Below are 15,358 nucleotides of genomic sequence, written 5' to 3' on the forward strand. Positions count from 1 at the left end.
GGAAGAGTGGGCTCTGCTGGATCCTTCCCAGAAGAGTCTCTACAAAGATGTGATGCTGGAGACCTGCCAGCACCTTACAGCTATAGGTAAGAGAGTGAATTTTCTTTCGCTATTAAGGTAAAAGGGACATCTATTGTTATTGTTGACTTTTCTTATTAATGCTCTTATATAAGTTCACTTGGAATGAGAAAGAATAAATCAGGCATGTTTCTAAGGTTTACTGAAGATATTAACTTATATTTTGCCTAATTTTTACTAATCTATAATTCACTTTTTGGTACATATTTCAGGCTACAAATGGGAAGAGCATAAAATTGAAAAACATTATCAAAGTTCTAGAAGATATGGAAGGTAATTATCTCTTGGAAGCTTATATAAATATGCCAGTGAAAAATTAGTTAAAGATGATATATTTATTCATCATTTATATATTATTCTGCCTGCACGTGTGCCTACACACCAGAAGAGGGCATGGGATCACATTATAGATGATTGTGGGCCACCTTGAGGTTGCTGGGAATTGAACTCAGGACCTCAGGAAGAATAGCCACTGCTTTTGACCTCCAAGTCATCTCACCATCCCTGTGAAGAAATTTGTATGTGTCCCAGAGGTTTTAAAGAAAAGCAACAGTGTAAAAACGAATACCACTTTAAGAGTATTAAGGAACATTAAATTCTCCCAAATCCATGTTCCTCAGTGTCGGTATATTATTTATGTTTGCCAGGCATTTCAATGCAAAAGAAGACAGTGAATCCCTTGGTAAACAGATATTACTGTAAAAACGTATTTTATTCGAACTAGAAATTATGGTCTCCTAAAATACCCCTCTGTCTGCTACCCTAGGCCTGGACAGGGCAGTTGCTAGTTTCCATACAATCTACCTTAGGCCTCGAAGATTTTCTGCCTCTTAGAATGACTGCTTAATATGCACATGCTATCTTGTTCTTTCTGAGCTCATGGATGGCTGATTCAATTCAGCTATTCTGACTCAAACTCCTCTCCTACTTTAGTTATTAGATCTGGCTTTTCTACTGTCCTCTAAATTGCTTTGTTTAGTCTCAAACTTAACTCTATCAGTCTTTTCTAATCTTCAGGCTCTTTTTTATTCTCTGGCTCATTTCATCTTGACCTTAGGTCTCTCTCTCCAACCTGTCTTTCTATTACCATCCCAGTAAAACTCCCTCTGCTTTCCATTTAGTGCCCCTTAAGGGAGCTTCATTTCCTCTCTCTTCTCATGAGAGATACATGTACCCTGTGCTGTCCAATATTTTTCTGAATTTGTCCCCTTTGCTGCCACTGAATTAATGGCATGAGAAAGGGGACAGCACTTTCAAATATGGGTGCTTCCTTCTACCTGTTATTTTTACACCCATAGTTCTGATTAAAAGCATGTACCACCATGCCTGAATCCAAGCTTTTCTTTACTGGATATTGCTCTATACCAGGTTGGCATTGAAGTCAGATCTGCTTGCCTCTGTCTCCTGGATTAAAGGCACGTTTGTATTCTAGCCAGACCATATTGACAGAGAAGATATTTGGATGGGATCTTTTGCCAGAGCAGCCATGTTCTAAATTAAAATTGTTTATATAAATGATAAATAGTTAATATCCACATTGTAGATACTGGCTGTGTTCACAGGTCCAATGAGCATACAGAGATTCTCTGAGTACCTGAGTGTTATGGTATTCAGCTCTGTCTGAGCTCCAGGAGTTCTTTGCCTAGAATACACTGGTAGACCCAAAGAACAGGGGCTTCAATGTTGAGAATGCTGTCCCAAGAATCCCAATGTTGCCCACAGCAGGTGTGTTGGGGTGAGGATTCCGATGTCTGGCTGCTAATGTAGAGAGATCCTGGATGTGGGGCTCTGCATGCAGTCACTTGATGGTGCCCTTACTCTCTAGCAGGTTGAGAACAGAAGGGTTCCCCGTGTTTTCTACTCTCAGATTTGGCCTGCTGGGGCAAATGCGGGTGTAGGAGGGCTGTCAGCTCAGTGGTGCTGCAGCCGCAGAACTTGGAAGCTGGTATGGCGGTCCAGTGGGAGTCCAGCCACAGCTGCAGAACTGGAAAGCTGGTATAAATGCCTGCCGAGAAGCCCTGGGGAGCTGCTAGAGCAGTCCAGAGACCTGGGTGGCTCATACAGCCAGCTGCCCACCACTTAGGGACTGGATGGCTGGTAGAGTTGCTGGTTGGGATCCCATGCAGGGCCCATACAGCTGCTCGTGGACCGTGCACATGAAAGGCTGGTATAGTTGGCAGCCACCATGGAGGACCTAGGTCGCCTGCCTCTGCTGTTTCAATCAGGAATCAAGGAGTTCTGTGGTAGGAGCCTCGGGCACTGCGGGCCACCTCTGCTGAGGACAAGGGAGACTTGACAAGGTGGTGAGCAGGGAGATCAAATGTTTACCACTCATTCCCCACAGGAGTCCTTGGATGACGTGGATCTAAATGGTCTCAGGTCACATGTAGTCCCAGGAAGCCTTAATGTCGATGTTCTGGCTTCAGCTGACCTTCCACTCACCAAGTTCAGAGTTTCAGTTGCTCTGGTTTTCAAATATATTACATGCTGGTTGCCTCCATATTCTTTCCCAAAATTGACAGAAATCATGTGAGCATAGAAATATCGAAAAAAGAAATATAATTCTCTCTTACAGAACAAATAGAAGATATATAATAGTCAAATTTTGTACAGACTTTCTGAATGTGGTGCAAATTTACATTTAATTCATTAATCATTATTTATCACTAAATTATAAATTAACTGTTAAAGGATATTTATTGTCTCCACAATAGAAGTGATGATCTTGTAGATCTCCATCATTACATCTGTGTAGAGATGCTTTTGGGAAGGATCCAGCAATGCCCACTTTCCCTGATTGGGTTTTTCCAGATGCACATCATCATAGACTATTGCATTCTAAACTATCCTGTACATGTGTACAATAGAAAGCATGATAGTGACAACACTATAAATTAATATTTTTTGTGTTCATCCATTCATGATTAATAACAAATGAATTATGAACTCCTATCACCTTCAGAAAGTCTACTCAAAACAGAGGACTGTTAAAAATTAAACTAATATACTTAATTAGATTTCCAAGCTCAATGGGAATATAGCCAAAGAAATCACACTACAGAAATTTCCTGTGATAACTGGCCCTGTGGAAATTGTTGTGTTTATTTTGGTTCTATTTATAAATGCAGTGTGATTATAACTATAGGAAAATCTATGAATGCAGTCCCTGTGGTAAAGCTTACTCCTTCTAGGTCTTTAAATATGTGAAAAACCACTTACAGAAAATGATGCTATAAGTGAGCTGTGTATGAAGTTTTTTACCATCAAAAGTATCTTGTAAGGTACAGAAATCCACAATCAAGGGGGAAACTATGAATGTAAAGAAAGTGATAAAAGGTTAAGAAGTAACTTCATTTTAAGATTAAAGCAAATTGCAAACTTAATTTATACTGACATAAAGATTCATCAGTGGCTGGAGAGATGGCTCAGAGGTTAAGAGCACTGGCTGTTCTTCCAAAGGTCCTAAGTTCATTTCTCAGCCAACCATATGGTGGCTCATTACCATCTATAATAAGATTTGGTGTCCTTATCTAGCATGCAAGCAGAACACAGTATTAATAATAAGTAAATAAATCATTTAAAAAAACATTTATCAGAGTAATGAATAGGGTAAAACTAACACATATCTGAATTATCTTTGCAGAAAGAAAAGAATACATATTTATGAGAAACCCTATGAATGTAAACAGTGTGGCAAAGCCTTTTCACAAGCCAGTAGTCTCCATCTGCATAAAAGAACACATACTGGAGAGAAACCCTACGAATGTAATCAGTGTGGGAAAGCCTTTTCACACCTCAGTAGTCTCCAACTACATAAAAGAACACATACTGGAGAGAAACCCTACAAATGTAATCAGTGTGGGAAAGCCTTTTCACAGCCCAGTAGTCTCCAACTGCATAAAAGAACACATACTGGAGAGAAACCCTACGAATGTAATCAGTGTGGGAAAGGCTTTTCACAATATGGAAATCTCCAGATGCATAGAAGAACACATACTGGAGAGAAACCCTATAAATGTAATCAGTGTGGGAAAGCCTTTTCACACCTCAGTAGTCTCCAACTACATAAAAGAACACATACTGGAGAGAAACCCTACGAATGTAATCAGTGTGGGAAAGCCTTTTCACAACCCAGTAGTCTCCAACTGCATAAAAGAATACATACTGGAGAGAAACCCTATGAATGTAATGAATGTGGTAAAGCCTTTGCACATTGTAACAGTCTCCAGAGGCATAAAAGACTTCATACTGGAGTGAAACCCTATGCATGTATTCATTGTGGTAAAGCCTTTTCACAAATTGGTGGTCTACAAAAGCATGAAAGAATACATACTGGAGCCAAACCCTACGAATGTAATCAGTGTGGGAAAGTCTTTTCTCAACACGGACATCTCCAAGAACATAAAAGAATACATACTGGAGAGAAACCCCATGAATGTAATCAATGCGGTAAAGCCTTTGCACATTGGTGCAACCTCCAGAGACATGAAAGGATTCATACTGGAGCCAAACCCTACGAATGTAATCAGTGTGGGAAAGTCTTTTCTCAACACGGACATCTCCAAGAACATAAAAGAATACATACTGGAGAGAAACCCCATGAATGTAATCAATGCGGTAAAGCCTTTGCACATTGGTGCAACCTCCAGAGACATGAAAGGATTCATACTGGAGCCAAACCCTATGAATGTAATCAGTGTGGGAAAGCCTTTTCACAGCATGGACATCTCCAAACGCATAAAAGAACACACAGTGGAGAGAAACCCTATGAATGTAATCAATGTGGTAAAGCCTTTGCACGTTGTAGCAATCTCCAGAGGCATGAAAGAGTTCACACTGGAGTGAAACCTTATGCATGTATTCATTGTGGTAAAGCCTTTGCATTTTGCTGCTACCTCCAGAGGCATGAAAGGATTCATACTGGAGAGAAACCTTAGGAATGTAATCAAGGAGGTAAAGCCTAGTGAATTCAGTAGTCTTCAAGTACATAAAAGAACACGTATTGGAGAAAACCCTTAAGTATGTAATCAGTGTGTTAAAGCCTCTGAACATTGATCTGATCTCCGAAGGCATGAGAGATTTCATACTAGAAATAAACCCTATGACTATAACTAGTAACGCCTTTGCATGTTGCAAGCACCCACGCCAATGTCGCCATAGTAGCATGTGCTACAGGGCAGGAGACATGCTTTCTTCAGAAATTTGCTCCCTGGAAGGTCCCTGGCAGACTCATCCCACTTGGAAAAGAGATGTATTCTGAGATTTCTATGCTTTTTCAATTGTGACTCTGGGGCTGGATTAATAAGTTTTTTGATCTTTCTCTGTGACTCCTGAAACAGCACAACTAGATTTATAAAAAAATTTATTATTCATAGATTATTAAAGGCTTTAATAAAAATAGAATGTAAAAGGAATAAATAAGAAAAGTAATGAATTAGATTTAATATTAATAGGCATTAAAAATAGTGAGAAAATGATAGGCTCCTTCTTAAGAAAAAGTAGCATGAGAGGTGCAGCTGGAGGGAGTTTCCCTTCCCTTCAGTGCCTTGTTTCTAAGGAAGATTATAAACCTTGGGCAGGACATATGGGAGGATGGTTAACAAAGGTGTAGTTAAATTTTGATACAGAGAAAGATTTTGGCAGGCATCTGACTTAGCTCCTGACTTTCTTCTTCACTGGTTAGCAATAATGAAACTACATTTGAGGTTTCTTTTTCTTTGTTTGCTCTGATCAAAAATTTTTATGCCAAGATTTCTTGTGGGCACTGCTTTATGTTTGACTACATTTTGAGTTAAAATGTAAACTTTGTATTCTCGGTAAAAGTCTGAATGTTCTATGAAGTATGCCAACTTTTAGGTACCTTTTGTGAAATCATTATAAAAATACTAGCTTGATTTCAGTAATGTCACAGCAAAGTCAAAACCATCAAGGTTTCTCTGTTTATCAATTCATCGTGGAAACTGTGTCTTCCTGTCCAAAGCCTTGTTCTCCCACGGACGCCAGGGCCCCAACTGGGCCGGTCCGTGGCAGCATGTCACATTTTTTTCAAAGCCATAAAAAATCATACTCAAGAGAAAAAAATTATGAATATATTCACTGTGATGAAGCCTTTGTAAATTTCTATAGGCTTCACTTTCATGAATGAAACATACTGAAGAGAAACCCCATGAAAGTGACAGTACAAGTGTTTAAAAAGTGCTTGACCATGTGGCCAAAGCCACCAGACTGAATTTATCTCATATTGGAGGCAATGGGAGCCCACAAGGACATGTGTCATGTGTACCTCTTGAGATTATGAATAATCTTAAAGGCATGAAGACCAACTTTCCTGAAGTGAATTGTATTCTGCTTCCCTGATGCATGCAAATGTTCAATTAGGAGCCCTGAATGGTGAAGACTCCAGATGTTGTGAAGATTGTTGTCAGGGGATCCTGAGATTCAAACAGATGTCAATACAAGGCTAGAGAAATCAGGAATTTACAGAGACCTGTGGAGCCTGGAGGAACTGTAAGGGAAGGAGATTTGGATGTTAAAGAAAGGATTAAAGTCCCAGCAATTAATTAAAGCAATTAATTATTGGGTTGTACCTGAGGACAAGCAGCCTTCTATTGTATTCTCTGTATCTACTCAGCTGTGGCGGGTCTATTCTCCAGTTCTTCCACTCTTTTCTTGTCTTCTCAGATAGGTGTACATCTCAGTCAGAATACCATGCAGGCTGCCACTTGGTGGGCTCGAATTGGACTTCAAATCTTCTCAGCCCCAACTCTGTCATCCCTGTCACATCTCTACCTGGCAGGAATAACAATATTCTGAATAAACATTCCTATATCTCCCTTAGGTCTAATAAATCAATGGACTCCATCCATGTAATTCCATTCTACTCTGGAATGTCATCGTTGAATAGACCTATTCCCCTGGATGAGATATTTTCTGCTCAATAACATTACGTCATGTGAATATCTTTCAGGAACGAAATAAGCTGAGAATGGAGGAGGAATTTACAGATGGGAAGTTTTTAATATATGGCATGGTGAGATTACTTAGTTGTGGACTACTCTTTCCTTCTATGTAAACCTATTAAACCTAAAGGATGATTTACTTATCATATGTTGTGCTTCACACCCATGACAAGCTGCTGAGTTGCCTCTTTGAAGGCATCCCGAGTCCCTACCTTCTAAAGGGCATGATTGGTATACCCCACCTCTACCCTTAACTTTCCAGTCCAGTAGAATGGGCTTGCCCTCTCCCAGAGGCTCTTCCCTGTAGAGCCAGATTTTTTTTGTTTTCTTCTATATTCTTTTCTTCTCTCCCTCTTTCTGTGTTTCTTCTCTTCCTGTCTTTTTTCTCTTTGTTCTCTCTCCCTCTCTCTACATACACTTCTCTTTGCCCACATTAAATGTCTCCTGCATGGGAGCTTCCATGGCCCTATTCCTTAGGGACTGAGAACCCTCTGTGAACTGTTTTCAACAAGTCTGCATTTAAATGTTTTATCATGTATTCAATTAGCAAATTTCACCTGTGGGAAGAAAGATAAAGTATAACCTTATATATTCATCAATGGTAGAAATTAGTCACACTGAATAAATATGTTAATATGTTTCCAGTTTACATTAATAATTAATGTTTTAACCATTATGTTTTCTTTTTTTCCTTAGCCACCTATCAGAGGACTAGGGAAGATGCACAGGGGGAAATGGGGAGGGTGGAGATGAAAAGAGTTACAGCCAGGATACAAAATGAATATATTATGATAAATAAATAATTACAAAATTTTGATTTTTAACCTTTGTTCTCTGTTTTTTTTTTTTTTCAGTTGAACGAATAGTCTCAGTATAATTCTCAGGCTGACCTGGAACTTAGTGTACATACTCGATCTGCTTACCTTGCCTCCCTAGTGTCTGCAGGATATTTGGGCATGGTCTACCTCGGTAACATAGTTCTTTCAATGGGCTTATTGAGAATGAGTCACTGAGTCCAAATAGTCATGGTCCAAACAGGCTCTCATCCTAACTATAGTAATAGAAAGTGTTCTTCAATTGCAGTTTATTGTCTTGAAATCCTCTCCTTTAATTTTAAAGAAAATTATTGGTTTTCTTTATCACTGAGTTTTTAATACTCATCATAGTAGATTGGAGTCCTATTATTATGCAACAGATAGTGAAAAACAGCCTCCAAGACATAAATAAGTTCTCAATATAGTTAAGTGTAACTATGTGTTACACTCATCCCAACATTCTATTAAATCACTGAGGTTGAAACCATCCAAGCCAGGATTGGTAACACAGGACTGTAGTCATGGTGTTCAGAAAGAGGATGCAGAAACTTCAAGATGTCAAAGTAATCCAAGGAAACATCCTAGGTCAATGGTATAATGGGAGGTCCACAGAACAAAGAGAGACTGATTGGTTAAGATCAATGTGCATAGTACTCCCTACAGCTCCAGAACTTCAAGGCTATGCCAGCATCATATGTTATCTAAACAATTTGCCAACCCATGCTTGCTAATGTTTCCTGTATAATACAGCTTAGGTCATTTCAGGTCAGACTCCTGTTGGGCATTAAACACTAGAACTCTCCTGCAAGTGTGGGAATGAGCCACAGGCAGTGATGTGCTCCTTAATTATATATCCTATAGAAATGGTTCAGCACACACACCTTATACACACAATCAATGAAATGGATTCAGCTTATATATATAGGTCCATAATTATTCACACCTTTTTTTAAGACATTGGAAGGAGAGAATTTGAAATGGGGTGGAGAAAGGACAAGAAAAGGGCACTTGGTGTAATTCATTTTAATTAACATCTGTAAATATAAATTTACTAAAAAGAGGCTATAGAGGGCATAGGAGTTAATAGCTCTGGGTGTTGTTATAGGAGACAGGTTCCATTTCAGGAATCCCAAGCTAGCTAAGTATACCCTGTAAATGCATTCCCAAAGGATCTGATGTCCTCTTTGGCCTTTGAAGGTATGACACATGGACACGTGAATGCAAAACATCCATATAAATGAAAGACATACAAAGCTTTAAAATGTGGCTTTCTCAGGGCAGAGGAGATGGCTACATGTTATTGTAGAAACTCAGGACTTCACAAAAGATAATGCTGAATCCTATCTTCCATGGACACAGGCTCTCCATTCTTCTGACTGAGAGAGTCACACACAGACTGGGGGCACTTAGATACCCATAAAAAATACATCATCCTACCTGCTCAACACAGACGTAGACCTGCTGAGTACTCTCTCTCTCTCTCTCTCTCTCTCTCTCTCTCTCTCTCTCTCTCTCGTTGTGTCTGTCTGTCTCTTTCTCTCTCACACACATACCTCCATGGACTCTATAGAGTGCCCTCTACTGGCCCTCTACCTCAGACAATAGACAGAAGATTGTGAGGTGAAAGCTCTCTCACCTGCTTGTCCCTACTACAATATTCTTTTTGAGAATACTTAGACTCTAGAGAGAGACACACCTCAGCCAATGATGCCATATCTTTTATTTTTCCTCAGTTCCATTAACTGAGCCCAAGACTCCAATTATATAATCATATAAGGCCATTATCATTCAGCCTACCACATGACCTGTAGCCAAATTTTCCACTAGATCCTCATTACCTTGACCTCCATTGCCTGCATTACTCTCACCACTCTTTTTTCAGTTCAGTTCTTCCTGGAAAGCACCATTAAGGTCCATGTTGAGTCTGCAATGGCTTTTGATATCTCGATATTTTACATATTGTGTATTGGTCCAAATAACAATATTCTGACTTTTTGACAGTAACAAGCCCATTTTGAGGGTACAAATTTTGTTCTACCTTTATTATCTGTTGCTGTCATTAATGCCAATAAATAAAAATGACACAGGTGATGAATAGGCTTCTTTGGCTGATGCTGGCAGGACCCACACATTGAGGGAGCTCAGAAAAGGAACTCAGGGTATTAACTGAAGTCACAGATTATGGTGGAACTCTGTTTGTTGCTATGTTCTTTTACAAGGTCACTGTCTACTCCTCTGTAAGTTTTCTTAACCAGCCCAGGCCACAAGTTGTGGTAAATTTCCACTATCAGTGCCTGAGGTTTACCAGTGAATTCACATCCCAGTAGTTTCCAGAAGCATAAAAAACACATACTGGAGATAAACAGTATGACTATAATCAGTGTGGGAAAGCCTTTTCCCAACATGGAAATCTCCAAAGGCATAAAAGTACACATACTGGAGAGAAACCCTATGACTGTTTTCAATGTGGTAAAGCCTTTTCAAACCACAGTACTCTCCAGGTGCATAAAAGAACACATATTGGAGAGAAACCCTATTAATAAAATCATTGTTATAAAGCCTTTTCACATCTCAGTAGTCTCGACAATCATGAAAGAACACATACTAGAGAAAAACCCTATGAGTTTAATCAATGTGTGTAAAGCCTTTGCACATTGCTGTGATCTCCAAAAGCATGAAAAATCTCATACTGGAGTGAAACCCTATGAGTATAAACAGGAAAGCCTTTCCATGTCACATTATTTCAAAGCCATGAGAAATCATACTGGAGAGAAAACTTTATGACTATTTTTAGCATGATGAAATCTTTGGACATTTCTATAAGCTTCACTTTCATGAATGAATCAAACTGAAGAGAAACTGAATTTGTTTAATATGGTAATTCAAAGCTTTGTGTTTTCAAGTATCCTAGAGATGTAATGAATTAGTCTAATCAGCAACCAACTGCATCTCACTACATAGCTTGATTTGATATGAGCATTTATATATGATTGGATGTTCTATATTTCAGTACATTCCTCCTAATTGTCCATTTATGATTTCATCTTAAAGTACAGAATTCTACAGGAAATATGTAATATAAAGATTCTAGATAATGTAACAGCAATGATATTTACTTTAAAAGAAACACTTCTGGTGTGTGCATATAACGTGATTATGGGGTTTTAGGCCACAATAGATATGTACAGAGTGGGACTTTGTCCCATCTCCTTTGGACATATCCATATGATGATTGAGGTCTGGTTTCCAGCTTTGGCCACCAAAAACCCTTCCTACAGATGTATTTCCCTGATGCTCAAATAAGAGTAGTTGAGATATTATATTGATAAAATATTGTCTTTTCACATTGTAAACATATTGCCATGTAATAATCGAGGAAATCAGGGCAATTTGATTGACAAATTTTGTTTGCAAATGAAAGTGAGCAGTCAGTTCTCCTTGGTGCGGACCCACATGTTTAGCACCATGAAAGTGTGATGAATAGCATTTAGGTTTGAAAGTTTGATCCTAAGTTCATCTTTAACTCAGCCCTGATGACCCAGAAGAAATAGAAGATTGAGAGCATATGAAAGTAACTTAAGCTTTGTGCTTAAAGAAGTTTCTGAGCCAAACTCTCCACAAAAATATGTAAGCATCCAAAAATGATCAGGACAGAAACTGACAACACAAGCATTTAAAAAAGTGCCTGAGCACGTGACCAAAGCCACCAGACTGAGTTTATCTTACACGTGCTAAATAGGCATCAATGAGAGCCCACAAGGACACTTGTCAGGTGTACCCCTTCTTGAGATTATGCCTAATGTAAAGAGAGCAAAAGAACTTGAAGGCATGAAGACTAACTTTTCTGAAATGGATTTTATTCTGCTTCCTTGATGCATGCAAACATTCAGTTAGGAGCCCTGAGTTTTGAAGACTCCAAATGTTTTAGTTGTTAGGGAAACCTGAGGTTCAAACAGATGTCAATCTAAGGCTGGAGAAATCAGGCATTTATAGAGACCTGTGCAGCATGGAGTAGCTATAAGGGAAGGGTATTTGGATGTTAAAGAAAGGATTAAACTTCCAGAAAGCAATTAATTCTTGGGCTGTACCTGAGGACAAGCTGCCTCATGCTGCATTCTCTGCATCTACTCAGCTGTGGTGGGTCAATTCTCCAGTTCTTCCACTCTTTCCTTGTCTTTTCAGATACATGTGTCGGTCAGAATTACCACGCAGGTGGCTACTTGGTGGTCTCGAATTGGATTTTAAATCTCCCCAGTCCCAACTCTCTCATCCCTATGTCATCCATCTCTACCTGGCAGGAATAAGAATATTCTGAATAAACATCCCTGTATCTCCCTTAGGTGAACATCTAGTCAATCAATGGACTCCATGTAATTTTAATCTCCTCTGTAATGTCATTGTTGAATAGACCTCTTCCCCTGGGTGAGATATTTTCTGCTCAATAACATTATGTCATGTGAATACCTTGCAGGAAACAAGTAAGCTTAGAATGGGGGAGGAGTTTGCAGATGGGAAATTTTTAATATATGGCCTGGTGAGATTACTTAGTTGTGGACATCTCTGGCCTTCTATGTAAACCTATTAAACCTAAAGGATGATTTACTTATAATATGTTGTGCTTCACACCCATGACAAGCTTCTGAGGTGCCTCTTTGACAGCATCCCTCAGTCCCTACCTTCTAAAGGACATGATTGGCATACCCCACCTCTACCCTTAACTTTCCAGTCCAGTAGAATGGGCTTGCCCTCTCCCAGAGGCTCTTCCCTGTAGAGCCAGATTATTTTTTGTTTTCTTCTATATTCTTTTCTTCTCTCCCTCTTTCTTTCTGTGTTTCTTCTCTTCCTGTCTTTTTTTTTCCTCTCTGTTCTCTCTCCCTCTCTCTACACACACTTCTTTTTGCCCACACTTATGCCTCCTGCATGGGAGCTTCCCTGGCCCTATTCCTTGGGAACTGAGAACTCCCTGAGAACTGTTTGCAATAAGCCTGCATTTAAATAATTTATAATGTCTTCAAGTAGCAAAGTTTACCTGTTGGAAAAAAAGATAATGTATAACCTTATATATTCATCACTGGTCAAACTTGGTCGTAATGAATAAACATGTTAACATGTTTACAGTTTTCATTATTAATTTGTGTTTCAACCATTGTTTTCTTTTTTTTTTCTAGCCCCCTATCAGTAGACTAAGGACGGTGCATAAAGAGAGGTGGGGGTGTGGATGGGAAGGGGTGAGATGGAAGTGGATACAGCCAGGAAAGGAAGTAAATAAATTATAATAAGTTAATTAAAAATAATTTCATTTTCAACTATTGCTTTCTCTTTTTGTTTTCCTTTTGAAAGAATAGCTTTAGTTTTGAATCTCAGGCTTACCTGGAACTTGGTATACATACTAGATCTGCTTGCTTTGCCTCCCTAGTACCTGTAGTATAGTTGGTCATGGTCTATCTCAATGACTCAGTTCTTTTAATGGGCTTATTGAGAATGAGTCACTGAGTCCCAATGGTCATGTTAGACAGGACACAGGCTCTGATCCTAACAGAAAAAAAAACTTTTTTCAAATGCAGTTCTTTAGCTTAAAGTCTTCTCTTTCCATTATAAAGAAAAATAACATTTTTCTTTAACATTGATTTCTTATCACTCATCAAAGTAGATCAGAGTTCTGTCCTTATTCAACTGAGAGTGAAAACCAACCTCACACACATAAGTAGATTCTCCGTATAGTTAGGTGTAACTACTCATTGCACTCATTCTAACATTCTCCTAAATCACTGAAGTTGAAACCACCTAAGCCAGGCATGGTAACACAGGCCTGTAGTCATGGTGTTCAGAAAGAGGAGGCAGGAATTTCAAGATTTCAAAGTCATCCAAGGAAAACTCTGAGGTCAGTGGTATAATGGGAGGCCAACAGGACAAGGATAGACTGATTGGCTAAGACCAATGTCCATAGCCTTTCCCTGCAGTTCTAGAACATCAGGGCTATGCCAGCACCATGTGCCAGCACCCTCTAAGGAATTTGCCACCCTGTTCTTTCTAATGTTTCCTGTCCAAGACAGCTTAGGTCACTTCAGGGTAAGACTACTATTGGGCATTGAACACTAGAACTCTCTTGCAAGTGGGGGAATTAGCCTCAGGCAGGGATGACCTTCTTAAATATATATCGTATAGAAAGGGTTCAGCACAGAAACATTATCCACAAAAGCAATAGGAATAGACTCAGTAGGTTTTGTTTATATATAAAGGTCCACACTTAGTCACACATTCTTTGTTAAGAGTTTTTTAAAGAGAATTCAGAAAGGCATGGAGAAAGGAGACAGAAAGGGGAAAATTGTGTAATATATTTTAATTAACATCTGTAGAAATAAGTTTTAAATAAAAGGTGGCTAGAGAGAGCATGGACATTAAGAGCACTGGGTGTTGTTACAGAAGATAGGTTTCATTTCAGGTATCACCTGGTAGATAACCATACAATGAAACTATGTTCTCAAGAGATTTGATGTCCCCTTTGGCCTTTGCAGGTATTGGAGACAGACACATGAACACAAAACATCCATATAAATGCAAGATACATAAAGCTTAAAAAGTGGCTTTCTCAGGGCTGGAGAGATGGCTAAGTGCTTAGGAGCACTGACTGGTCTTCCAAAGGACTTAGGTTTAATTCCCAGCAACCACATGGCAGCTCACAACTGCCTAAAACTCCAGGGTCCAACACCTTCCACAGAATACCTGTAGCCAAAACATCCATACACATAAAATAAAATTAATTAAATTTTACAAAAAGTATAATTCTCTATACTGATGTCATATCTCCTAGAAAGATAGCAGTCTTGGGTAGTTGAAATGAACTCCTTTTCCTTCATTGAGCCAACCTGCCTGGAGGCAAAAGCAGCTTTGTTCTGAGGTTGGACCAGCTCAGCATAGCTGTTCATCTAAGAATTGCAAACACAGTGCTGATTGGTGACATTTCCTTGATGTTTTCTGTATTTGTGATCTCTGCCCTTGGTATGTGAGAGAATTGTGGCATTGATGCATCTAATAAATGTGTCATTTAGATCATGCATGATGCTCTAGAAGATAGATTTGCATTACAAATCTCCATCTGCCTTAGCAACTAGACTTGCAGTCTTCAATTCCTATTGAAATTGTTCAATGTGTGGGAGGTTTCCAAGATGGTGGTGACAAATATGCCCTCTATTAGAGGGACAGAAGATCTGAGACTCAGAAATAGGTGAGTGGATAGGCAGCTGGATCCAGGGCATCAACCTTGGCGCTTCCTGGATAAGATGGGGCATCCTGTGGTTTGAGGCCGATTGGACCAGACCTCCCACCCCCGATGGCTGTTTCCTAGGTCTGAGAGTAAAAAATGTGGAGCCCCTGCCCTTTCTGCCCATCCCAGCCAGTGAAGAGTCTCAGGTCCAGGAACTCCTGCTCCAGAAGCCATATATCAGATGGCCAATTCTCTCCTAGAAGGGAGCTTCAGTATTCCTGGGGCAGTTAAGGTGGATCGCA

At 39.4% G+C, this 15,358-nt stretch overlaps 1 protein-coding gene across 1 annotated transcript; it reads left to right on the top strand.

The window, feature by feature from the left end:
* The first annotated feature begins 52 nt into the window (after positions 1-52).
* Positions 53-10,392, top strand: LOC132650490 (zinc finger protein 431-like). The gene is made up of 4 exons (XM_060375822.1): positions 53-86; positions 291-351; positions 3,722-4,995; positions 10,286-10,392. The coding sequence occupies exons 1-4, from the start codon at positions 53-55 to the stop codon at positions 10,390-10,392; spliced, it is 1,476 nt and encodes a 491-aa protein (XP_060231805.1).
* Positions 10,393-15,358: the final 4,966 nt, after the last annotated feature.

Source organism: Meriones unguiculatus, assembly GCF_030254825.1.
Source record: "Meriones unguiculatus strain TT.TT164.6M chromosome 13 unlocalized genomic scaffold, Bangor_MerUng_6.1 Chr13, whole genome shotgun sequence".
Taxonomy (NCBI): Eukaryota; Metazoa; Chordata; class Mammalia; order Rodentia; family Muridae; genus Meriones; species Meriones unguiculatus.

Bases quoted from the DNA above. Each gene is read 5' to 3' on its own strand.
- LOC132650490 (XM_060375822.1), top strand. From the start codon at position 53: ATGCTGGAGACCTGCCAGCACCTTACAGCTATAG. The intron at 352-3,721 runs GTAATTATCTCT...TTATCTTTGCAG, and splicing joins AGTTCTAGAAGATATGGAAG to AAAGAAAAGAATACATATTT. The intron at 4,996-10,285 runs ATACTGGAGAGA...ATAAAAGTACAC, and splicing joins CCAGAGGCATGAAAGGATTC to ATACTGGAGAGAAACCCTAT.